This window comes from Cyprinus carpio, chromosome B16 (assembly GCF_018340385.1).
Source record: "Cyprinus carpio isolate SPL01 chromosome B16, ASM1834038v1, whole genome shotgun sequence".
In the NCBI taxonomy this organism is placed as follows: domain Eukaryota; kingdom Metazoa; phylum Chordata; class Actinopteri; order Cypriniformes; family Cyprinidae; genus Cyprinus; species Cyprinus carpio.
Genome location: NC_056612.1, coordinates 16,866,846 through 16,894,694, shown reverse-complemented (window position 1 = coordinate 16,894,694; position 27,849 = coordinate 16,866,846). Strand labels below are relative to the sequence as shown.

General features: G+C 38.6%; 1 protein-coding gene across 1 annotated transcript in view; it reads left to right on the top strand.

The window, feature by feature from the left end:
* The window catches only part of LOC109059568 (myocyte-specific enhancer factor 2D-like), a 56,359-nt gene that overhangs the window by 24,953 nt on the left and 3,557 nt on the right, over nucleotides 1-27,849 (top strand). Inside the window, 9 exon segments of the mRNA XM_042741142.1 lie at nucleotides 769-1,194; nucleotides 5,193-5,396; nucleotides 11,520-11,654; nucleotides 14,784-14,991; nucleotides 16,409-16,465; nucleotides 21,681-21,856; nucleotides 23,236-23,265; nucleotides 24,809-24,923; nucleotides 25,078-25,285. Coding sequence (XP_042597076.1) covers nucleotides 1,141-1,194; nucleotides 5,193-5,396; nucleotides 11,520-11,654; nucleotides 14,784-14,991; nucleotides 16,409-16,465; nucleotides 21,681-21,856; nucleotides 23,236-23,265; nucleotides 24,809-24,923; nucleotides 25,078-25,285 — 1,187 coding nt within the window. The 5' untranslated portion in view covers nucleotides 769-1,140.

The window sequence follows — 27,849 nt, the reverse complement described above, 5'->3', positions numbered from 1 at the left end:
TTTTTTGAAAAATGTTTTTTTTTTTTTTTATTCAGCAGTGATACACTGTATTGTTCAAAAGTAACCATTTAGATATTTACAGTTACAAAACTAATCTACGTTTAAATAAATGCTATTCTTTTGAACTTTCTAGTCATTAAAAGAAAATAAAAAAATGTTTACACAAAAATATTGAGCAGTACAACCGTTTTCAACATTGATAATAATAAACAGTTTCATTTTTGAGCATCAAATCAGCATATTATAATGATTTCTGCAAGATCATGTGACTCAAGACTGGATTAATGATTAATGAAAATTCAGCTTGGTCAGAAATAAAAATTACATTTGAAAAATATATTAAATTGTTTTAAATTGTACAAATATTTCACAATTTTTACTGCAATGGTAATTAAAAATAAATGCAGCTTTGGTAAGCATATTATACTTCTTTCAAAAACATAAAAATAATCTTACCCACTCTAAACTGTTAAACAGTTGTGTACAGTATATGTGATTCGTCGCAATTAATTTTGATAAGTTAACCAGCATATTTAGTAAAATAATTTAGTATATTTAGCAAATATCAAAAGTTTTTACTGTAATATTGTAAGAAGCCCATTTGTCTGTTTTTCTGTCTCTTTTCTAAATTACTTTGATGTTGATACATGTAATTTATTTGTGATCCACCCCAAAAAAATTAAAAATGTTTTAATCGATTGACTACCCTAGTATTTTGCGGTTACACCAGTTTTGATTTTACATTCTGGTCTCTCCTTTCTTTCACAGAATTCATCACAAGACCATCTTCATCTTCATCACCAGATTTTTCCGGGGGGGTTGGATATCAGAAAAGACACCTGTCGGATGACATGCACCCTGAGCAGACAATGATCTGAAGGCCCGACCAGGAGGCCACATACTTTCTTTCTTCCTTCCCTCCTTCCTTTTTTTTTATCAGTGGAGGAAGACGGGTGAGCCCAGCTGTCTCAGACAGGTGGCATACGGAGAGAGAGAGACTCTCTCACACACACACATCTTCATACACAGAGGCGACTAGTCGCTGTTTGTGCTCCTGTAACTGCCTCGAGAAATTTTGACCTCTGACCTCACCACACCCCCAACCTTGACCCCACCCCTGCTCGGCCAATCACAGCAGCCATGGGGAGGAAAAAGATCCAGATTCAGCGAATCACAGACGAGCGTAACAGACAGGTGAGCACAAAGCCTGACTGTCTGCAGTGGCAGTGTTTTTAGTTCAACATAAGAGACTTCTAAATAGCGTAACTGAAAATTATTAATTTTGGCAGCTTTCTCTGAATGAAACACACCAAGGATACTCAGGAGAGCCTGAAAGATATTATTGGCATTTTAACAGAAACCTTTCTTATTAGTTCTGACTTTTGTGAGTTGCCTTAGTTGCATTAGTGATTTAGACATCTTGTATAAGACAAACAGTCTGAGGCAAAATCAAATCTTACTCCTCCAATGCAAGGTTTCTGTTGATATATTGTTGAAGTGTGGATTTTGACGTGTATAAGTACTTTTTCCAATCCCGGTTTAATAAGCAGAGACAACTACAAGTTAACTACTCATAGGTTGTCTTCCCTTAGGGTGTAAACACCGGTGCTTTCAAAGCATTGCTGTTTTTTTGAGTCGTGAGGTTTTTCAATTTCTGGCTCAACTGATGCAGCAGGATTTTGTTTAGCTTTCCTTAATTTTTACATATAATAGTTACCTTTAGTTTCTTTGAGTTTTAGTATTAGTTTTATTCAGAATATTGGTACCATATTGGTTATTGGCTGATTTTGTTTTATTAATTAATCAGTATATTTTACAGACTGTATTGGATACATAATTATCATGTTATTTTTTAGAAAATCAAATATCTGTTTTTATATAGTACGTTATGATGTTATGATGCCTAAATTCACTTTTCAACATTTAAACCTAATTGATCATCTTTTTAGACAAAATAGAAATATAATAGTCGCCAGTGATATTAGTTTTTAGCCATAACAAGAAAATTATCATCTGTAAAACTTTAATGTCGAGCTTCGAGGGTTTGTTTTAGTCTATGGATACAGAGTTTTACTTGTAATATTTTAGGGCTGCCAAAGGTAATATGTTCAACTGCATAAAATTTTTCAGGGCTATCTAATGTCATTCTGAGGCACTTCATGTTTTTTAAATGTAATTGAAATAAAATGCAATTTAGGGTGCGTTCACACTTGTAGTTCGGTTCTCTTGGTTCGTTTGTTCAGGACCAAACAGAAGTAACACGATACATTAGGTCCTGGTCCGCTTAGTGTTCACACTGGCATTTTTGACAGCGAACCTAAAGATACTGAACCTAAAGGCATTGTCATACATTAACAACCTGATTGGTCGGGTTGAATGATGTATATTTCATGACATAATTTACCGAACACCCCAATTAATAAGTGTGTTCGAGGTAAAGTGGCGCTGCGCAGACCGATCAGTATATGATCTCAAAGTACTCATTCACCTATTGTCTGCTCAGCACCGCTTTAAGTCGAAAACACCTAATGCTGTCTGCTGGACTAAGTACGCTCATTGTTGCGTTTACATATGATTTTATTTATTTTTTACCACCGTCAAACTCAAGAAGAGTTCATAAAAGGCACTTTACTTCCAGGTTTGCCCTCTGCTCATTTTGTTTTGGATACACTGCTTGTTCCGCGTCGTCACATAGCGATACTCCTTGTCATTACATTCTGTTTTTGGCTCGTTTAGAAGTATTTGGTCCATGTTGCATTCATATTTCATTTGAACCATGCCAGAGTTTGTTCGGAAGCAGAAGGAGACCCATCTTTTTAGCACTTGTTTGGTGCGTATGAGGGTTCGCTTGCAGCGTTCACACTTACTCAAATGTACCTCACTAACAGGCCAATCATACCAGAGTTCATTTTAAGTGTGAACAGACCCTTAATTTATCATAACCTATTAGTATGTGGTATTTTTGTGGTATTTAATTATGAAATTCTTCACATAGAGTTATGAAAATTTAAGTTTAGTTTAGTTTCAGTTTTGCAAATATATGTATATATTAAAGTGCCCCTATTATGGATTTTTGAAAATTACCTTTAATGCAGTGTGTAACACAGCTCTTAGTGAATGAAAACATCCTGCAAAGTTTTAAATCTGGAAGTGCGCCATGTATAAAGTTATTGTCTCTCAAAAGAAAGAGTCCACTCTGAATCATTAAAACGAGTCGTTTTTAAAATGAATCCCAAGCAGTTTCATGTTGACGTCAACATGAAACATTAGCATATTGCCCGCCCACTTGTTGGTCTTTTCAAGTTGGTCCGAATGAAAATGCTAATTCATTCTTTGCCACTAGATGCCGCTTCTGGAGAGGTAAAAATAGTGGTTTCCCTGGTAACGCTGTTCACAAAGAAGCACTGCGCTCACAAATGCTGCTTTATCAGGCATTACAGGCATGAGGAAACTAAAATGTGACCAGACGGACCTATCACCGCAGATTAGCGTCACGCAAAAGAGGGGTTTGGAAAAATTAATCATTGAGCAAATCAGTTGGGAATCGTTAGGCGAGTAAGGTAAAAATAAATGCATATTATAAGACAATGAAAGTCTTTTTTGACCTTGCATGCATGTCAACCTGTTGTTGGGGACTCCCAAAATCAAAATATGAACCTTTTATTACCCATAATAGGGGCACTTTAATTTTCATGTACTTTGCTTTTTAGTTTTCGATAACTGTACAAACACTGCAATGTTTGAGTTTTGTTAAGATGAGTGTTCATTCTTTGCTGTTTTGTTATATCCACCTAAGTGGTGTTCCCCTAAGCTTCATTTCTGTTCTCTCTGCTCCAGCAGTAAGCCTGTCATATAAAACCCATTAAATCACAAACTTCACAACAGTGTAGCTTAAAGTAATTAATTGTGTTTAGTTTGGAGTTAGAAGTTCTGCTCACTATTGTGTAATCTTTCCCTCCATGTTGGTGAGAATATGTGGGAAATGTTTTTCTGGTCACAGTTGTGCTGATAGGTGTAGTCACTCTGACCGGAGCAGGTGTGCATACTCAACCTTAGCCTGCTTCGCTGTGTCAGCGCTCTCTGTCTCCCTCAGGTGTGCCTGACTAATCATATTTTTACAAAGTTACAAAAAAAAGTCTTGTAGTTTGTCTGACCCAGATTAGGCCTCATTTAATTGAGATTTCTTCCAGAAAATGATTCTGCTTCGCACATCTTGTCCTTCCGACCTTCTTGTGGTGTAACAGGTATTTGGGCAATTAAAGAATTAAAGAGTGCAAGAAGAGGACATGAACTACAGTCTTTGCTGCAATAAAATGTGCTTTTTAATTACCAAACTCCAGCATCGAGGCAACTATATAGGAGAGGTGTAGAAGAACAGAGGTATCCAGAACTGACAGGCAGCAGCAGGTGAGAGAGCGAGCTAGAGTCCGCGTGTGCAGTAAAGGTCAGTAGGTAAGCATTCCGCCCTGAGGTTAATTGGATCGAGAGAGGAGCGGAAAGAAGTCAGGTCGCTGCCTCTCAACATTCTTCACAATGATGAAGTTGTGTTCTCCTGTTGCCATTGGTTACCTGCGATTTCTATTTTCGATGGCAATTATGTTGCTGGTGTTTATCCTGGTGCTGGTGTGGAGAGAAGGAACATCAGCTCTCTGATTGTTGAGGTGGAGGAGATTCTTTCACCTAATGGAAAAGGGTTTTTATTTACAGAGATGCAATCACTGTCTGCTAAGAACGTCAAGCTCTTAAGGTTATGGAGTCCTGGGTTTGAGCAGAAAAACTTTCTGTATAGAGGTGGCACTTTTGCTAGCAGAGAGCAAGAAGGCGGTAGAAAACTGTTTGGTCAGTTCTGAGAGAGAAAAATCAGCTCTTGGGTGGCTAATCCGGAGTCAACCAAATTTGCATTTATGTCTTCCCAGACAGTGAAATGTTAACAATTAAGTGAACTCTAAACAAGTCAAAAATTAAAATAGATTCTTCAAAATATCTTCTTTTGAGTTTTACAGAGGAAAGAAAGTCATACAGGTTTGGAACAACATGAATGTGTGTAATCAGTTGCTTTTGGTGAACTATAAGTTTAGTATCTTCTTTTTTGTTTAACTGTAAACACGGATATAGTTTTCAGTTCTCACCCTTCATTTCAACCATCATCTTTTTCTCCCTGTCTAAACTAATCTTTCTCTCTTTATCCACAGGTGACCTTCACCAAACGGAAGTTTGGTCTGATGAAGAAAGCTTATGAGCTCAGTGTGTTGTGTGACTGCGAGATTGCCCTCATTATTTTCAATCACTCAAACAAGCTCTTCCAGTATGCCAGCACCGACATGGACAAAGTGCTCCTCAAATACACTGAGTACAATGAGCCGCACGAAAGCAGGACCAACGCAGACATCATCGAGGTAACACAGACAATACTGTACAAGCCCACCATGAATCCTCCCAATTTCAGGTGGCAGGAAATTTTTGTTTGTTTGTTGGTCTCATTCGTCCTTTATTTGTTTGCTCCTTCTCTTCATTCCTTCCTTCCTGTCTTTTGTGAACCGTGTTAATTTGGTTGCAGTAGTTCAGTCAATAGCCCTATTTGGTCGGGACTAGTTTTCCCTGAGGAGGCCAGGTAAATTTGTGTGTTTTTCCTCACAGAAACCTTGTTAAAATCACAGTACAAATTACCTACTGTTTTCCGGCTAACACACAAGTCCTCTGAGAATGATCCCGTCCAAATAGGAATGTCTGTAATTGCGATGAGTTTTTTTTTTTTTTCATGAAGCTTCTCCTCATTTATTTTGACCTTTATCGAATACTGTAACCAAAGCTAAATTTGTCACTTCATTACATAGTGAACCTTCATTATGGATTTAGACCGTGATAATACCATGATAATTTGATTTAATTTACATGATACTTCTAAGAATATTATAGTATTACCTTGTTCCCATGTCTATAATACCTTGGTTATACCGTAGTGACAATGTAAATTCACAACATTGCAATTTCTTCAAGAAATGGCAAGGCTTTTGCATAGCTAAACACTCACCCATAGGGAGGCCGGGTGCATGTGTGAGAGAAAGCGTGTGTGTGTGAACGTCAAGAGAGCATGAAGGGTGATTCAGAGGCTCGTGGATCTCTATACGCTGCTGGCTAACTGCCTGGACGATGGTGGGACAGGAGAGGTAGGGACAGCTGCACCCTCTACCACCTCCTGCCTTTGGCCAGAGAGGAAAAAGTGGCTTACACACAAACACACACATGGTGCCCATCCGGTGTCCGTCCTGTCCAACACAAGATGGCGACTGCGTGTGTGTGTAGCATGTTGTTCTGGGGTGCATAACGTTAACATGGAAAGATCAGCAGCAGCGGAAGAGTGTCTCAGATAGTATAACTGAAACGCCACTTGAATTAAAAGGATAGTTCACTCAAAAATGAATATTCTGTCATTTACTCTCTCCTAAGGTGTTTTGAGCCTGTAGCTATTTTCACATCCTTATGCACCTTAATGTAGCTGTTTCGTATAATGTGTAGTTTAGTGCAATTTATGAATTGGACCAAGCTATTTGAATTGCAATTTATGAATTGGGTTCTTGATTTAGCTTACTGGAAAGGAAGATTATCAGTGAATAACAACTTAAATTTAGGTCTTTTACTGACACACAACTATCATATAACCTCAGCGGAAGAGTTAAAGAGTGTCTCAGATAATAAAGTTGGAATGCTGCCTGAATTTAAAAGAGAGTTCATCCAAAAAAAAAAAAAAAAAAATCTGTCATTATTTACTCATAGTATTCCAAACTTATTTTCTTGTCTTGATGCACTTTAATGCAGGTGTTTTCCATAATGAATCATTCAGTGCAACTTGATCATTCATTTTATTGAAAAGAAACAGCTCAAAAGGATTTGTCTCCAAATTGGATAGATTTGGTACTCAACTCACTGGTTCGGTGATTTGGTCGCTTTAGTTCTTGGGCTTACTAGAGGGAAAGATTATCAGTGAATAACAACTCAAATTTGGGTCTTTTACTCATTCAAAACTATCATGACTTAAGATCCGGGTTGTAGTGTGCAAGTGTGCAATTTTGTGGTGCTTTTTTGTCCATTTTGTTATTGCTATGAACTCGTTCACTGTAAAATATGAACAAATACTATACTATTGGAACTACAGGATAGTTGGTAAATAATGACAGAATTGTAATTTTTGGGTGAACTGTTATATATATATTCAATTTAAGACATCAAATGTGTGTGTGTGCAGAAAAAGCAGTGTTTATTTCAACATTAGGTGGTCATTCCGTGCAGTTTCAAATGCAGTCATCAGAGGGTGAATACTAATGTACAGTGTGTGATGTTGAGAAACTGATGACTCTTTTGCAGAAGCCCCCTGTGGTACAGGTGCATGTTTCCTGTTAGTTGCAGCTGCAGAAATCTCTTAAGAGAGTGAGTGTGTGTGTGGGTGTGTGTGTGTGTGTGTGTGTGTGTATGCGTGCATGCACTGTGGTGAGGGCGTTAGGCCGCTGTGGGCCACATGAGCTCAAGCCTGACTGGGCTGCTTTGTGTGTGTAAAGGCTGAAGGCTGTCTCATGTAATATTGAGAGGCTAAGTGACAGTAGAGGCAGACCTTGTACAGAGTTCCTAGTGTTTGGCCTGATGTTTTTGGGGGCAGTACCGTTCCGAAGACTCTTCCTGTGGCTCATGTCTATGTCTTCTCTGCTTTACCTGGTTATTTGACTTTTAGAGACCAAAAAGAGACAGGCAGGCAGGCAAAAAGAGACAATTCAATGAAGTAAGGGAGATTCACCGTTTATAAATGATGAAGTGGCTTACAATCACCCAGAGAAAAACCCTCATTCACCCTACAGCTCACTGTACACACACACACACACACACACACATTCAGGCAGGCATGCTTTCACACTGATGCATGACTGAACAGACGCATATGTATGCATACTGCCTCTCCTCTTCTCTCTTGCTACATATCTCTCTTTTTGCTCTCATCTTGCTCGCCTCGTGTTGCACGTGCCTAGTATGTGTGTGTGTGTGTGTGTGTGTTGTATGGGGGCTGCCTGCTTCTTCTGCCAGAGCTTGTTAATCTGCTTGACTGCAGATCCCAATCAGGAGAGAGACAGAGAGAGGGAGAAAGAGACAGAGAGCGGGAGGTGGAGAATGAAAGAGACAGAGAGATGAAGAGTGGGTGTTTAAGGATGAAGATCCTGTAGATATCAGTTGGGACTGAAGGGAGGTGGTAAGAAGAAAAACACAAGGCTTTGCCCTTTTTCATAAGCAGCTCAGATGAAGAGGCCGTGGGGACATAAAAACAACATGAAATATATTTTTTAAATTTCCTTTATAAATGGTTGGTGTGATTCATCTAATCTCAGCTTTCTAATGAAAAATATGATAATCTTTCATCAAAATGTAATAACTTCCTCTGCTTCTGAAACAGTGTTTATTTTGCTGATATAACCCAGGTCATGTGGGTGGAGAAAATAATAGTATTAATATTTTCATAATCCATTTTTCACAATCCAATCAAATCCCACTAGATGAGATCAAGTGCTGATTTAATGAATATTCTGTTTTGGTCTTTGTATACATTTATAGGGACAGTTTACTCAAAAATTAAAAATCTGTCATCATTTACTCTCCGTTTTGTTGTTATGAACCTATATGACATTTTTGCAACATGTCATTGCTTTTCATGTTGTTAAACAATAAATTTATTATATTTCTACTGCTGTTTAGAAGAGCACTTATATAGAAATCAGGGCTGATGATTGATTAAAAGCAGTATTCATATTATATTACATATTATACAATATATTATACTAATCAATTTAGTAACAGCATATGTCTGTATTTCCTAAGAAAAGCTTCAAATTAAGATTCAAACAGGTCAGGTGGCATAATTTATTGAGTTTTATAGGGACTGATCTGTGTGCAGATCTCTAATGAATGTTGATTGAATGTTTATATTGAGCTGAAAAGTTATGTGTTATTAATATTGGCTAGTTTTGTCGAAATAATACCAATACCAGTGAAATTTCACAATTTTAACTGTGTTCTTTATTTTAAAAAGTTGACATGTACCATTTCTATATTTGTCAGTTAAGCAAATTAAATTAAAAAGTTTTAATTAATTAAAGTTTTAAAATTAAATAATTATTCAGACAAACAGTAATGAAGAACAAATAATCACAGTAAGTAGTTTTCTCTTTTTATTATCAGCATTACAGTTTAATTATTATAAATGACATAACAGACAGTGGCAGAAGCCTGCCGTGTTTACATTAATGGCATGCCAAGCTGGCATTTCTTCCAGGAAGTGCACATTTATGAGCATTCAATGGAAACCACCTGTCACCAGACAGCTTTTAAGTACTAAATTGATTGGTCTATTGTACCAATTCTACAGGAGGAACTGAATTTAATTTGAGTATAGACTTGACATCAAAGTCGACACCACCAGCACTTGTGACCCGCCATGATAGCAGCAGTTCTTTTCAAGTGTGACCACTGGCGTTAGATTGTCAAGATGAAATGACTGTGAACTCTTAACCTCTGTCTGTAAGAGATGAGAAATCTTCGATATCGAGATGATGTACTCCAGCTTATTCTCTCAGATCCACCCCACAGTGGGCTATTAGCCCAGATCAGCTGCTAAAATGACTCCATTACCCTCATGTATGAGTTATAGTCAGACTCGCCTGATAATGGCAGACACGCTGCCTTTAAAGGAGGAATTGAGATGGAGGGATGAAGAGGAGGAGGAGTGGAGGGTTCAGAGGGGCCGCTAATCTGTCAGATGGGTGTATCTGGATGCTATCGTCTGTGTAAGCCGGCAGGCTGCGGCAAAGCCGAGGCTTTAAGCGCGTTCTCAAGGGATGGCCGGGGGGGTTGCAGCCTTCTCCGCTTTACACGCTGCAAATGGAAGGTGACATTACAGTCTGCCTGTGTTGGACATCAGCACTCACTCGAGAGAGAGATATTTGTACGCTTTAAGACCATAAACCACCATAGACCCCTCGTTTTTGGATCAGTATGTCTTTTTCAATTGCAGATTCCCTCTCAAATGTTTGCTTCCATCCCACATAGGAAGTGGGAGTTTGAAAAGACGATATGGGATGGAGTGAGGAGGGGAATAGAGGACAGAAATGAGTCAGCTCGCTAAGTCGTGGAAGAATGAAAGCATTACAGGATTAGAAAAGAGACAAAGATACATCCAGAAACATTAGAAGAAAGAAAGTGAAGGTCGAGGGGTGACAGATGAAATAGTGTAAAGACAGGAAGGGGAAGCTAGAGAGAGGGACTGTACGGGGGGGAGGGAAGGAAGGCGGTTGCAGGGGGAGGGGTTCTACTGAACGAGGTTAGCCAGTCAGAGGCAGCGGAGCTCTGCAGGGGAATCTTCCCTTGGCAACACAAACACGTACCCGCCCCATAAAGGAGAGACAGCAGGCAGAGAAATACAGGGACAGGTGAACAGATGGAGCCGACTCAGAGACAAGCTGATCAGCTGACCTCTCCTCACTGTGTGTGTGTGAGAGAGAAAGAGAGTGTTATGTATGAACGATCAAGCTAGATCAAATGCTTGCTATGTATTTTTTTTTCCATCATTCATCAAATCATCCTCTAAATCTATAAATTATTAGCATTGCTCGCTAAGGCTAATTGCTAATGCTCATACTTGGGGTTAGGGATTTCAACAGCCCCTATTTCTAAATATTTTATTTGAGTAAAAGTGACAGTTTATAATGTTACAAAAGATTTCTGTTTCAAGTAAATGGTGTTATTTTTCTATTTTTTAAAGTATGGGGGAAAAACTTGAGAACCAAATCAGTATTTTGCAATGATTTCTGAAGAATCATGTGACGGTGAAGACTGCAGTAATATTAAAATAGAAAACAATTCATTTAAATTGTAATAATTTCTTTACAGTATTTCTCTATTGTATTTTATCATAAGAGAGTACTCTCAATAACATTAAATCTTGCTTACCCCATACTTTAGAGCAAAAATATGAGAAAAATCATGCATTTAAAGTGTTAATTGTCCAATTAGCATTGCTGATCTGGATCACATTGTTTTGTGCTGCATTTTCTTTGCACACTTTTTATGTCACTATGACCTAAAAGAGAAGGTAAAGCTGAAAACTGTTTTCCATTCAGCCTTGATACCCCCATCAAAGCTACTCAGAGAAAATCTTGTTTTAAAAAAACTTCTCAAAAAAGACTCAAGCTGTTTTCAGGCTGAAAGCGATAAACTGAGTTTCTCTCTTTTTCAGCCTTGTGTAACTTATTTCCAGCCCACGGTTGTCTATGGGCTGTGCAGTTTCATCGTTTTCCAAGTCATGGTGTAAAATCTAATTTAGCCGCTTTACTCCCTCATGAAACATTTTGGTGGTCTTGGTTTATGTGTCGCACAATACTCTGTAGGTTTAATAAATCAATGCTGCTTCTCTCTGACTGACATTTGTGTTTCTAAATGTGAAATATGCTCCTCTCCTTTTCTTCTCCCATTCCAAATGCTTAAAGACATTGAGAAAGAAAGGCTTTAATGGTTGCAACAGTCCAGAGCCAGATGGGGATGATTCGATCGACCAAAGTCCGTTACAGGAGGACAAATACCGCAAGAGCGAGGAGCTGGACATCCTCTTCAAACGCTACGGAGTGAGTATTCCTCTTTACCCTGTCATTCTAACCTCCATCCTTCTCTTTCTTCCCCTCTGTCTCTCACCTGTCCTCGGTCGGAAATAAACCAAGGCTCTGAACAAGAAAGAGCACCGGGATTCGGAGAGCCCAGACCCCGAGGAGCCGTTCTCCCTCACGCCTCGCACAGAGGAGAAGTACAAAAAGATAGACGAGGAGTTTGATAAAATGATGCAGAGCTATAGGCTTTCAGTGAGTACCCGTGTGAAGAGGTCTGCTTTTGGCCCGCCAACCAACTCACACAGCCTGCTGCCGGCCCGGCAATCAACTCACAGAGCACCTAGCAGCCATCTCTCACCCCAATCCCCTCCCACCACCCCTCAATCCCCTCTGAATGTGTGTGCTTGGGCAAGGAGAGGGCAGTCGGGGGCGAGAGGGCGAGTGTGGGCCGCATCCCTTTGATCCTCACAATCCACTTTTTCAAGCGTGCCTGTGATTTATAGCTGTCTTGAATCTGCGTGCTGTTGTTTCTTGTGTTCTGCGATGACTGATGCTTGTATCGCGTTTGCCAGGAATAGACTTCTGACTCATCTGGGTCCCGATTCAGGCGTCGTTGAAGATCATTTTCATTAAGGCACTGTCAAGAATGCTTTATGCATGAGCCCTGCATGAGGAATCTCCTCTCAGGAGGTACAGAAACAAGAAAGGGCTGCTCACTATCTCGACGTATCGTGGGCCTGAGTTTGATATGATTTTCATAGTGAACGTGATTCAACAGGATGTGGGCAGCAGTGACTGATTAGTGTAGTAAGTTGCATTCTCTTCCCTCTGTAATGCTAATGGGACTGGAAATTAGACATTGCTCGGTAGCTGCATCCAAAAAGCATTTCATCACCTGACGAAGGGCCAGTTTTCCTCTCTTTCGCGTTAACGGGCCGGAACACAAAGAGAGTCATCCAGCACCTCTCTCTTTCTCTGCCTCATAATCCCAGCATGAGTGCCCGAGGAAGCAAAGCTAAAACCTTAATCCCTCTCACTGGGGACACCTAGCAGCATGTGTACTACGAGCTCTACTTAACAGGCCGGAAAATGATCAGTTTGTAATGAGTTTTTAGATATTCGCCACTAAATGTCTGACTTGGCCGTTAGTGGCAATTTCAGTGGATAAAGCTGGATTGTGAGGAAATTTACTTGAATTTATTCTGAAATTGTTTTCATTTTTAACTTCATGACAAAAAAAAAGACAAGTAATATTTCTGTATTGTGCACCAAACAGGAATGCAGTGTACATTAGTTCTAAATCAGTGATTATTTATTTATTTATTTATTTATTGGATATACACTACTTTGAAAATTTGAGGTCTGCAGGATAATTTAAAGAGAAATTAATACTTTTACTTAGCAAGGATGCATTAAAAAAGAATCCGGCTCCATGAAAATATTATGCTACACTGTTTGCTGAAAATTCAGCTTTGTCATCACAGGAATAAATTAGATTTTAAAATATATTCAAAAAGAAAGCATATTTTATATTCAGATTACATTTGCAATATCTAACACTCACTTAAATGTAATCTTTAAAATTTAATAACACTTTTTAGCAGATCTCAAATACATTTGCCTTTCATATTTTCATTCACAATGTTACAAGTAGCAAGTGAAAACAGGCTCTGACTTCTGTTCAGAATCCGCTCAGCACTCCGCTTGGCTAATTAAATTTTATAATATTATATCAAATTTGTGATCGCGTTGTGTTGAATTACATTTAAATCTATTGCATAAACTGACCTGAAAGATCATTCCTCGTGTGCACAGTGAGCTCCAATCCAAAGGAACATGTGATTATGATTTGCCAACTTGTTTTCCAAACCAGTCAGTCTTTCTCACTTCACTGGTCACGCTCTTCCTCAACGTCACACAGTCCCCCTTTCAGTAGCAAGTGTTGTTCTTATCACAGTTGTCTATCGCTTGTCTGTCTCTAGACTGATATAATCTTGAGTCTGTTGTTGAAGCCACTTCAGAAGTGTAAGATTGCACTTTCTGGCTGAGAAATTGGAGACTAGCAAACTATATTTTTTCCGTCTTGGTGTATGTATTAAGCTGAGGTGTGTTTGGTACTCCATATTTTAAACCAGCTGCTCGTCTCGCACTATTGACCCTTCCCTCTCCCTTCACCCTGCCCGGCCGCGTGCAGGGCTGGAACTTACCCGTCTACAGGCCCGTATGCTACATGGGTCACTCCCTCCAGAACCATAACTTCGATATGATTAACCTGGAATATTCTTTAAAAACCACTTTGGCTTCGGTTTATTCTCATTAGAAGGCATTTCTTGGTTATAAAGGATATAAGCCCAAATTCTGATCAAAGGTCAAAACCCCACTGTCACTCTTACATTCTTAAAACTAAAGGTTCGTTAATGACATTATTTGACTTTATTGACTTTATTTTTCTGCTGAAGCTCAGACAGAGAGGCTAGAGGAGAACGGGAGAAGGACAGAGGAAGAGCCAGAGTAACTCTATCAAACTGGGTCCCACTCAGAACACAGGAGGCCTAGTGCGGCCCACATTCTAAATATAGAGGCCCTGGTTTTGCTGAAGGATCATGGGAAAATGGGTCTCCATCAGAGCATCTGGACAGTTTGAGTCCACACTGATTGCTGAAGCTGGCTAATTGCGCTTCGCAAAGCGCGAGAACAAGGATCGACTGGCTCAGGAGTTGTCACGGCCACATGCCCCTTGTTTGAAACACCTGAACCTACTGTGCGCTGTGGGTTATTCCCTAGAGCCGTATTAGCAGTTTAAGGACAACTGTTGCAGACTAAAATTGAGTATAATCCTGGACTCCAAAACAAGTGTTAAAATAAAACCGTAAACACCGGATGATTCAGTGAAATCTAGATGCAAATAAAGCGAGGACTTCCTGTTCCTTTCATTTCCAGCCTGGATAATTCGCACTAAAACATCAACAGTTTTACAGAAGTCTTAAAGAATTAACTCTGCACTTCGTAGCTTCACGTGCTCTGCTTTGGAGATGTTTGCACAAGTCACTGCATGCTATTAAAAACCGGTGTGTGACCATGTCTGGATGTATTATGCAGGCAAGCGCGTTTAAGCCGCTAACCGTTTCCCTCTCTATCTGTGCTTCTCAGTCCACAGTGCCACCGCCCACTTTCTCCATGCCAGTCACAGTGCCGGTGTCCAGTCAGAGCCCTCTGCCATTCAGCAGTCCCAGCAGCCTCGTCACCACTTCCTTCGTCACCTCCACTCTCACAGACCCACGCCTGCTGTCACCACAGCAACCGCAGCTGCAGAGGAACACGGTGTCTCCAGGCCTGCCACAGAGACCTGCCAGCGCAGGTAAAATCCTGAGCAGATCTGCAGAGCTTGGTACCAGTAAGCAAAGCAGGAAGGAGGAAATAGTAACTCATGTTGTGTACATGAGCTTATAATGTTGCCCTGTGGGTGTCATATTATCCGGAGCAGCTGCCTCAGTGACATACCACTGATTTATGCATAAAAATGACTCAAACCTTCATCTTCTCTGCTATGGTGTGGTTACATAGCGTACTGATCTTTTTATTAATATTATTTCTAGCTGATTTTACAAATTTGATATCAGCTAATATTGGATTTATAATTGTGCTGCTAATTTTCTCTATTTTTACATCATCTTAAAATCATGTAAATCTTTAAAAACTAGTAATTTGAAGTAAATTGAATTTGAAGCCTAATCCACTTGTAATGTTTAAAAAATGTTTTTTTAATGACAAAATAGTATAGAATTGTATTTGTTAACATTAATAATTAGTTAATATGAACTAACAATGAAAAATACGTTGTCTTAATTTGATAGTTTATTATTAAAATAAAAACAGTTATCTGTTAATATTATTTAATGGACCAATGATAATGAACATATTTAATCTAACATTAAAAAGATTTTAAAAGTGCTGTAATGTAACATGTTGGTTATTGAGGGTTATTGCATTAACCAATGTTCACTAATGGAGGCGTTTTGTAAAATGTTAACAGAATTCTAGTAAAGGCCATTTATCAGTAATCTGCCATAACATGAAAATAATTATCACCTTTGTTTTAATAAAAATTTTAATGCATCCCTATGGCATGTAGTCTTTCTTCAGCTCATTCAGTAATTCAGGATCAGCTGAGTTGTAGCATTCTTTTTACACCTGATATCAACATCTTGAGAGATAGAATTGTAAACAAGGTTCAGTGGATCTCTTTGTGATTTGCTCTCTCAAAGCTCCTTTGGAGGTGGTCAGGGACACATATCGCATTTGTAGTGTAAACGCTAATGTGTCCTGATGCATCCTTGAAAACTCGAAGGACTACTGACTCGCGTAGCATGAAATCTCTGCTTGGAAAAGCTTTGAACATAAACAAGTGCTTGATCGAATCATTTTAGAATGGAACAGAAGCTTTGTTGGCACAAGGCAGGGAACTTTTGAACGGTAGCATACAATATATATATATAATACACTATACTGTACAAAAACAGTGTACACGATGCATCTTAAATATGATGCATAAAATGAACAATGCTTCACTGAATGTACATTTCAGTATGACATGTTCATAAATCAAAATAGTCATGAAATAAGACACCCTCCCTTAGACTAATGTATTTCCTTATATTTGGATCAAAAACTTCATGTTTAGTTCCAGATTTGTTTGACTTTACATCTAGATTTAGAGTCTGTAGTCTAGACTCGAAATTTTAGCCTTCCTCTAAGCTATTCTGTCCTTTTTCCAGGTGCTCTTTTGGGAGGTGACCTCAACAATTCAAACGGAGCGTGCCCAAGCCCTGTGGGTAAGTCTTTCCTCCTACCAGCCAGACTATCCCGATAATACCTCTTCATTTTCACCTGAATAATGCATCAGTCTGAGTCAAACTGCTTAAAATTGAAGGGCACGCTCAGAGTGGAGTGAGAGTTTTCAATCTCATCCAGTAAGATCTGATCTGATCTGACTGTGATTTATGAGAATGACAGCAGCTCTATGAAGGTTGTCCGGACACAAGAATCTGAAAGCGAGTGATCAGGTTATCGGACATCCAGTGTATGCTCACACACCTGTTTGCTCATGACAGCTGAAGCTCACACTGTGTTCTTCAAGCATGCCTGTAAACACCCTCATGGGACCATGAGGCACGAGTGACATAAATGTTATGGGTCAACACCACACATAATTTTTCCTACTCTGTACTTTCATTTTCTTACATTATTTTTTGCTTTTTTCTGTTTTCCAGTCTGTTTCTGTGCCCTTGCATAATTGTCTTCCCATCCTCTTCCCCTCTCAGCTGTTCTTCATATCTCACTCATGACAGTCTGAATACCCAGCTTAAACCAGCACGCTTCGTCCCTCCCCTCCCCCTCTGTCACACTCCCTTCTCTCCTCCCAGCCAATCTTGACAGTCCCTGACAGCTGTAGGTTCTCCTACTACCTCTGAACTTCAAAGAGCACGAGTCTCATGGACATTTTAAGTGGGCATTTATAGTGTGAACATTTAATCAGTGAAGAGGCTGAAGGCCCTTGTGGAGTCACTGGAAAAACACCTCCCATTTCTTGGGACTGTGTTTGTCTTCTTTGGCACATTGTTCTTTGCCAGACTGAACTTTGTGAAGTATTAAATGTAAACCTAAATTTAAACAAGAAATAAATGATACCTTTTTTTTTTTTCAGTTATTTTTGTCCAAAAATAGTCTGCCCCTTATAGTGCTGGGCAACAATTAATAGCGAAATGTGCTTTTGTATTTGTTTAGAAAATATTTACATAATTCCTTACATTTTAGGCACTCAAAGCACTTTACATAGAAGGGGGGAATCTCCTAAACCACCACCAGTGTGAAGTATCACCTGGATGATGCAAAGGCAGCTATATTGCGCCAGAACGCCCACCACACACCAGCTTATTGGTGGAGAGGAGACAGAGTGATGAAGCCAATCAGCAGATATGGGGATGGTTAGGAGGCCATGATGGTCAGAGGCCAATGGGCAAACTTGGCCAGGATGCCGGGGTAACACCCCTACTCTTTTTCGAAGGACATCCTGGGATTTTTAATGACCACAGAGAGCCAGGACCTCGGTTTAACATCTAATCCAAAAGACGGAGTGTATTTACATTAGGGCTGTATGATATGGTCGAAATTTATATCACAATATATATATTAATTTTGGTCGATATAATTCCGTTATCGATATGAACACTTAAAAAGAGCCTCATATAAACTGCCAAGAAATGCCCACAACAGATGTCTGTGCATACAAACTTATGAAAAATTAATGACACCTCATATAAAACCATATAATATTTTAGAAGGAAAAAAACAGCACAAATAATGTCCACCTTTTATTTGTATTTAGCCTTTAAACAAACAAGAAATGTGAAATCACTTTCAAAAAATCGTCTCAGACTAATATCTTTAACTTCAAACTATAGGCTAACATACACTACCAATTAAAAGTTTTTGTTTTTTAATGTTTTTAAAGAATTCTCTTCTGCTAAACAAGCCTGCATTTATTTGATCCAAAATACAGCAAAAACAATAGCATTTTGAAATATTTTTACTATTTAAAATAACTGTTTTCTATTTGAAAATATTTTAAAATGCAATTTATTCCTCTGATTTCAAAGCTATATTTTTAGCATCATTACTCCGGTCACATGATCCTTCAGAAATCATTCTAATATTCTGATTTGCTGCTCAAAAAAACATGTTAAAAACTGCTGAGTAGAATTTTTTTTTTTTTCAGGTTTCTTTGATGAATAGGAAGTTTAGAAGAACAACATTTATCTGAAATAGAAATCTTTTGTAACATTGTTAATGTCTTTATCATCAATTTAAAGTATCCCTGCAAAATAAAAGTATTCATTTCTATAATTTCTTTCCAAAAAAAAAAGGGAATCATACTGACTCCAATCTTTTGAATGGAATAGTGTATAATGTTACAAAAGCTTTTTATTTCAGATAAATGCTGATCTTTCTATTCATCAAAGAATCCTGAGAAAAAAATAAATAATTACTCAACAGTTTTAAATATTGATAATCGGCAAAACAGCATATTTGAATGATTTCTGGATCACGTGACACTGAAGGCTGGAGTAATGATGCTGAAAATTCAGCTTTGATCACAGGAATAAATTACATTTTAAAATATATTCAAATAGAAAGGAATTATTTTAAATAGTAAAAAATATTTCAAAATTGTACTGTTTTTGCTGTACTTTGGATGAAATTAATTGCATCCAAAATAAAAGATTTTGTTTATATAATATATGTGTGTACTGGGTATATTTATTATGGATATTTATATATAATTTATATATTATATATATGCGTTTGGTCTCGTACTGTATTGCATACCTTGTCGTGTCGTGCGCTTGCTTAGCCCTTTGTTGTGATAAATAGCAAATATCAAAAGACAGAGTAAAGAAATACTCTTTGAGAGAAGCATTCAATCAGCAGAAGTTAAAAGCAGATCGTAAGTGTATTTATTTCTTGTCTCATTAGTGTTTAGCGCAGTTTTCAGTGCTAGGAAACGCTTGTTTTGTTTACTGTGTTGAGACGTGCTGAAGTTGCGTTTGGTCTCGTACTCAATCGCATACCTTGTCAGTATCATACACTTGTCCAGCACTAATATATACACAAACGTACAGTGTATTTATATATATATATATATATATTAGTACATATGCTAAAATATATATAAAATGTTAATTTGACTAAAATAAATGAATTTGACATTCTGTACTTTTCTTGCTGTGGAGTGAATCATTTTTTTCTTAAGAAACTTTTAAGAAGCTCTTACCAAACTGCTTTTCTCTGTCCATTACCACTCCTTGTGTCTCATTCTCTCTCTCTGTCCATTGCCCGTCCCTTCCCTCCATTCTCAGCTGTTGCTCTGGGAATGTCAGTATTGACGTCATGTAGCATTCCTACCATTCCCATGAGAGAGGGACAGAGAGCGAGAGAGACATGGACAGAGACGAAAAGAAAAAAGCAGTCAGTCCTTTTGAAGTGGAGATTAGTAGAGGCCAGGGCTTACAACTAACACTCACACTTATTTACTCACAAACAGCACACTCACATATACACGCTCATATCCACAATATTTACCAGCATACTTTCTGTCCCAAGTTCATAGTGTGTTTATACACATGTTTCTGTCCCAGCCCCTCTTTAAAACCAGACTGAACTTAAAGCTGTGTTTCCTGGGGCAGAGAACAGCTGAGCACGTCTCTTCTCTGCTGCCAAGGAATTGCAGCTCCCTTTGCAAGCTCTTTCCATTCAGAGCTGCTGACGCGGTTGTTGCTCTCTCACACACATACACACACACACACGTCTAGCGGAGCAACACACAGTTGTTGTTGCCCTGTAACCAGAGCTCAGATAGGATAAAATATCTAACTGCAAAAGTCTCTCCAGTCGAAAGCTCTTAAATGATTCATAAACTGAACACCTCCACTATTTTTTTAATTTAGTGTATTTATTTTAGTTTTTAAAGCGTCAGCTTATAGCACATTTTAGAAGCAGCAGGGGAGACTGGGCTTGGTTGGCAGAGCTTTCATAACTTTATTTAATATCTTTGGTGTTAAAAAAAAATATTATGATGACCAAGCAAGGTAAAAATAAAAGTGTACAATCTTGAGTAAAAAAATAAATGTTTAATGTCCAAAAATATTTAAATAATAAACTTTTGATCATTATTATTATTATTATTTTTTTTTGTATATGAATCGTCTTCTGACTAACTTTATTTATAAAAAGAGTCCGGGTGGTTTTATGTACACATATATAAAACCAACTTTACTTTTTTAATAAATATAATGTATATTATAATTGTTAGAATAATAATAAAACACAAACATATAACACCTTTTCATAAATTTAGCCAAAAAATTGACCAAAAGACGAAGTCTTATATCAAAATAAAATTGGTTCCTATTTTGATTAGCTAACATAGATTGTAAAAATTTTCACATGGAATTTTTTTTATTAATTTTAATTTTGTCAGAGGTTTTAGTCATGATAGGATATCTTGATATGATGTTACACACAGTGTTGCTGTATGTTACATTGAGACAGCACCCTTTTATGACCCAAAAATATACCTAGTGCCATCCAACTCTTGTAGCCAACCAACCCTACTCTCTTACAGCCGCGTGTTAAAATAGCATTGCTAAAAATATTTGTAGTATAAATATTTTGTATATTTCTGTTCAGCTGAAACATCAGTGCATTACCATAGCACTAGCAAGTGACGTTCATGTTGTACTGAGAGAATAGTGTTATTTAGTTTCAGAATGTGGGAAAACATTGGGAAAGTCCCCAGTCTCTCTCTCTGCCTCTCTCTCTCTCTCTCTCTCTCTCTCTCTCTCTCTCTCTCTCTCTCTCTCCCTCTCTCTCTCTCTCTCTCTCTCTCTCTCAAACATTATCTGAAACACACATCATAACATACTCTGCCTTCCTCTGAAAACTGCGCTTGAGTTTGACTACTTATCAAATCCGATCAAACATTTGCTACAACGTCATAAACAAAATTGAAAAAAAAAAATCAATAACCAAGCTGGGAAGAAAGTCGAGGAACAGGATGAACTGGTGTCATTTATATACCTTGATGCCTTCCTTGTGTGCGTCTGCTTTTGCGTACGTTTCCTCCCTGAAAGGAATGCGGTTCTCCAACCTAAAAAAAACAGTAACTATTAATCCTCCAATTACAACACAATAGAGTTGTAATCCCAGAAAAACAGAGGATTTGGTTTGCAGCAGTAAGTGTTAGAAAACACATCTGCCGTGGTGAGGGAGATCCTAATAGGATTATTCTCCCTGGTGGGTAATTATTGTGTTTTTCCCATCAATACAAATGACAGAAAACAGAAAATATGATCACATCATGTATCTGAATTTTGTGTTCAAAAAATGCAGTTTCTTAGGGTTGATGAGAACGAAACCAAGATTTTTGGGGAAAAAATACCAGCTTTCTGTTAACATTTTTTTTGTGTTTTCCTGGTTCTCTTTCTATAGCAAATGGTTACCTCAGTGCCAGGGCCTCCCCAGGACTCCTCTCAGTCTCCAACGGCAACAGCATGGGGAAAGTGCCGGCTAAATCTCCCCCTCCACCCAGCACTCAGATGGTGAACAGTCGCAAACCGGACCTTCGGGTCATCACCTCCCAGAGCAGCAAGGGTCTCATGCAGCTGGTGAGCACTTCCACATTACTCTACAGGAGCCTCAGTTGGCCAAACATCATCAAATCTCAAAGCTGTTCCATGTTACAACTTATGAGGGCTAATGTTAGAGATGGGAGTAGGTCTAGGCTCTCGATGTGATCCTACACCTGAATTTCTCACGAGGACCATGAGAGGGGGAAGTAAAGCTGTCAGATACACTGAGCTGATTCATAGACCTCTGTCTGTCTGCTCTCAGTGTGTTTGTGTGTGTGTGTGACCCCATTTACACCTGGTGTTAAGATCCGGATTGATCTGATCTCAAGTGGCCAGTACTAAATACAGGTGTAAACGTGTCAGAAACATTTTGTCACCACAATAAATTACTTGTTTGTAGATTAGACGCTTTAAACTTTTTTTATTATTAATATCAACAACAAGAAGTGCATTAAACGTCACATTATATAACACATTATGTTAGCTAATACTGAAGCTAATAAGTCATAAAAATGAAAAAAATAAAAATTATATTTAAAAATAATAGCAATAGAAAAACACTTTATGTAAAGAGGAATATAAAAGAATGTAATGAGAAACGAACTATATCCGGAACTACCTGCAACTGAACGAATCTCCTGGAACATTGAAAATTATGGACTGGCCCCTTCAAAGTCCGGATCTCAACCCAATTGTTGGTTGGAAAATAAACTGGACAGATCTATTGTGCATTCAAAGGAAAGCCTTTAGCTTGAGTTGCAGAAGGCATGGGATAACATTAGTGTTGAACCTCTAAGGAAATGTATTGATACTATGCCAAGAGAGATGTGCTGCTGTAATTGCTGCAAAAGGTGGATACCAAATATTAAAGGTGCCATAGAATGGAAAACTGTATTTACTTTGGCATGGTTGAATAATAAGAGTTCTGTACATGGAAATGATATCCATGTACAGAATATCATTTCCATGTTCCATGATGATTTTTATTAACGTTCTAAAGTGTCCAAAAATGGAAAAGACAAGTCAAAAATGCTTATAACAGCTGGATCTGGCAGCACAGAGGCTGCTTCCGCATCCTCACTCACAACTCTCTCTCAAGCCTCGTTCACTCCACCAGCATCTCGCAGCGATCATGTTCATGTTCATGCCAAACATTCTTGCAAAATCTCTCAAAATCTGTATCTTCGTCTGATACAGGCTCAAACATATAAGTTTGGATGCCTAATCTCTCCATCGTTCACGCCGGACAGTAGAGATCTGTTTGCTGTGTGAGCTACTGAAATGAGCCACGCTGTGAAACAGCCAATCAGAGCAGAGCTCAACATTATTATATATGACCCTTTCAAATAAGGTAATAACAGACCATGTGTGTTGGAGTTGTAATCTCTATTTTCTATTTGTTTCTGGCCTCGCAGACAGATGAAGAGCTGGAGTTGGTGAGTGAGGTGAATACAGCTCAGTTCTTTTGACTGTTGTGCTGTGAACGGTTTCACAACGTTTGATGAATGTTTAATGGATGTTGTGTATTGAACCATTTTTTTCTTCACCTTTTTTATACACTCCATTATTCACTGATCAAGTTTTATTGATTAAACAGTTTGATTGGTTAAAAAATTATTTATATTTATTTAGCTGTGTTAAAGAATAGTGTTTTTTTATATATGATCTAATTGGCGGTCGGTGAATTGGAGTTAAATGCGAGCTGTTTATTCAGTTGCAGGCTGACTGCCTGATTATTGTGTACAGCTTGCACACACTCAAGGCGAAATGCACATATGCATGGGTTGATCTCACATGAATCAGACACACTAGATCAAATGTGGAGCGCAGCGGAGCAGAAGCCCTCACTCCAGAAATCAATGTGTCTGTCTGTCTCTCTCCCACCTTCTTTCACTTCTTGATGACTTTTCCTCTAATGATTGTGGTCCAATGACACATTAAGTGTAGTGCATGCACATCTGAGTTTGGGGCGGGAAGGGAGGGTGTTTCAGGCATCTCAGCATCTGGATCTGTGAGTGCGTGCATGAGCAGGGCAAACCAGTGTCTAATGACTGCTGAATCATGGGAGTCTGTTGACTGAAAAAGTGCCCTTGTAAAACCAAGAGGACTCTCAAAGCGCCCGAGGGCTTTAAATGCAAATGTTTGACATTGGTTTGCCCTGCAGACACACTCTACCCATTTTGTTATCGTGTGTTTTGTAGTGAAGTGTTTAGGGGTTTTTCTGCATGATTGAGAGCTGGGCTCAACAATGAGGACTTTTTTGTGTTGTGAGAAAGTCGAATTTTAATTTCCCTCCCAACATATACTGTTATATCGTTTTGTATTCACTCAATCAATGTTTTAACCATGGAAAGATGTCAATAAAATGTCACGTAGCATTTCATTTACCTCAAGCAAGTGTCCAAATCTCGTTAGTTCGCTAGAGAAATGAAGTCTTGAGATGAGCATTTTGCTAAATATTACAATGTATACTCATATTTTACTTTATCTGTTATGTATGTTTAAATAAATCCATTATGAAACTAGTTATGACAGCCACTATGTACATGAATATATTTCAACAACAGATAGAAATGGTATAATTTAGAAGTAAATTTTAAAAACTGCATTATGCATTTATATGCATTTTTTTTTTTTTTTAAGTTTGGGCTCTGTTGTTAATTGTAGCCTTATAGTAGGCTAATGTAAAAGGGCTTTCTATGGTTTAGGGTATAAGCTTCGATAAACCACATTTCATGAAAAAAAGCAATTTTATGTATAGTTTTTTTCCCCTGCTGTACTGACACCATACCGAAGCATGATGTCAAAACGGAGGCACATACTGAGCCATCATGTTTGTGTACCGTTACACCCCTAGTTCATACGCATACATATACAAGTCATTCAGAGGTGTTTTAGACCATTCTTTCATTGCCTGGAAAGTGAGTGCATGTACTTCTCACTCATCTTATGTTATCTCTCGCTTTTTCTCTCCCTCTGGCTTTCCAGAACGCTCAGCGGTTAGGTGTCTCTCAAGTGACCCAGCCTCTTACCACACCAGTGGTTTCCGTGGCAACGCCAAGCCTCCTGACTCCATTCTCCATGCCGACCGCCTACAATACAGGTGAGAGTGACATCATAGCGAGAAGCCAAGACATCCGTCACTCTGCAGGCCTGCACACATTATCACAACTATAGGAATCAGAGGCTTTAAATAGAAAACTTTTTTTGTGAACTCTGTAAATATGCATCAAATGTTCATCTTTATTTTCATGCAGAGTACCAGCTAACAAGTGCAGATCTCACAGTCCTCCAGGCCTTCACACCGTCGGGTGCACTGTTGCCAAGCAACATGACCACTTGGCAACAGCAGCAGCAGCCATCTGTATCCCAACAACAACAGCAGCAGCCATCAGTATCCCAGCAGCAGCAGCAGCAGCAGCAGCAACAACAGCAGCTAACTCTGGCCTCCCTCAGTAACCTTGTGTACGTCATATGCCTTTTACAGACTCTCTGTCTCTTGCTCGCACCTACTCACACATGCACCTGGTTCTTCACTAACCACATGTCCATAGTGTGAGCCCGCATGCACCACATCTACTTCCTGTCTACAGTGTGGAGATGAGTGTTTCTCTGATATACGCCTCTCTAGTCTGAGTCTACCTTTAGCTACATCTAACTACTGTAGATACTGTGAAGGTTAGTGGGCAACCCTTTACTATTAGGTTATATATTTTAATATATTTACTGCAAAAAATGACATGAAATAATAATTAAAATACAGTTTAGAAGTTTGGGGTCAGTAAGATTTATATATATATTATTCAGCAAGGATGCATTAAATTGATCACAGTAAAGACATTTATAATTTCACAAAAGATATAAATGCTGTTCTAAAAAATCTGTTCAAAAATCCTGGAAAAATTCTGAAAAAATCCTGAAAAAATCTGTTAAAAGATCCTGAAAAAGTAACCACAAAAATATTAAACCACTGTTTTTAACATTAATAATAAGAAATGTTTTACAGCATCAGATTAGCTAAATGGTTTCTGAAGGATCATAAGTTACATTCACATTTAATCATTTAGCTGACATTTTAAAACCCCCCCAAAACCGCCCCCAAAAGTTTAGTTTACAGAATATAATAATTAATTTAATTGGATAATGAAATTAAGTTTGAACACTTCCAAGAGGTATACATTAATTTTAAGAGAAAGTTCACCTAAAATTCTGTCATTAATTACTCACCCTCATGTCGTTCCAAACCTGTAAGACCTTCGTTCATCTTGGGAACACAAATTAAAATATTTTGAATCCAAGAGCTTTCTGATGAAATCCAAGAGCTTTCTGACCCTCCATAGGTAGTAAGGCGACTGAAACGTTCATAATTAAAATAGTCCGTGTTACATGTAGTGGTGTCAACCTTAATTTTATGAAGCTACGAGAATAATTTTTGTGCTCAAAGAAAATAAAAATAACGAATTTATTCAACAATTTCTTCATTCTTTGGAATGACATGAGGGTGAGTAAATAATAACAGAATTTTCATTTTTGGGTGAACCATCGCTTTAAATTATCAACCTAGATAATAAATGCTCTAAAAACAAATTGTTCATTCTCAGTTCATGATAGCTAATTGCACCTAAGTGTTACCGTTTAACGTTGAGCTAACTTTTATTTTTTACAAGGTGCTTTAGCACTAACTAGTGTCTTTCCTAGACAAAATGTTTGGGTGTTATTCTCTAAATAAGATGCTCACTGTTACATTATTAATCTGCAATTTTCCCACCACACATAACTGTAACACTTTAATCTAGTTGCATTTTCTGTCTCTCGGCTTCATCAGCTATGGAGGGAACATCCCAACTACTCTGTGACTCAAAACTGGGCATCTAGACGCCCTGAATTTGATGTTTCATGTTCAGGATGTGAATTTAATGTACAAGGCAGAACAGCTGAAAGCCTGCGCTACCTATTTTCTCTTTATGCATCACATAATATCCTGGGGCTTAGGTCAAGGGCAGCTGTATGCTACATTATTAGCACGACACATACATCTACTTTGGTGTGATTTTGCTCTTCTTTTTTTTTTCTCAGTTGTATTCAGCGGGTCGTGATCTCATATTAGCTATCACATGAACAAGAAGTAATGACAGCGGAGGCTAACGATCATCGGAAGATTGCACAACCTAAAGCCTGCATATTCTCCCTCAGAGACTGACCTAAATAACTGTCTTTCAGTCTCCCACATAGACGTTTTCCTCTTTTTCTTCCTGGTTCTCTCCTCCCCATTGCTCCCCATGGGGGGCGAACATGGAGGTGTTCTAGTCTGGCTTTAATGCCTGCTAACAGCAGGGGTTAGTGCTGTGCTACGCTCTCATTAGCGTGACTGTTCGCTTAGAGGGATGGGGCACTTTTGTTAATGCTGAGTACAGATTTGCTGATTTCTGGAGCAGGTCTAACCTGCTGTGTGTGTGTGTGTGCTCTCTCTCATTTGTTTACAGCATGTGGGGCACAGACAAACAGAACGGAGAGATGGCTCACTGCATCTCTGGTCTGGCTGCTAATCTCAGGTGAATGGGGCTCTATGGGTGCTATGTGTCAGCCAGTCAAACCGTGGGCTCTCTGTGTCAGCCAGTCATAATCTGTGGGTGCAGTGTGTCAGACTATTATACACCGCTGTCCTGTCTGTCACCTGCCATGGCCTTGTTGTCATGGTTACCGTCTCGGACTGTGCTGAAGAATGTTCGTGCTTTCATCGTCTCACTGATGACCATCTCATCATCGTTAAATCCAAATTTAGCATTTTATATGTGTCTTTTTATATTTTTCCTCGTTTATTGTTTACGAGTGCTCTTTACACAAGCATTTAATGCTTTTCTGATTAATGTAGCTTTTAATGTCCTGATAACGGAGCAGGTAGAGATTAGTATTCCAAAGTAGGACAGACATCTCCATCATGTCCTCCCAAGTGGGTCAGGACTCTCTGGGGTTCATTCGTCCGTCCGTTTGTAACCTGCCGCATGGCCACACGTTCATCACGCCAGCAT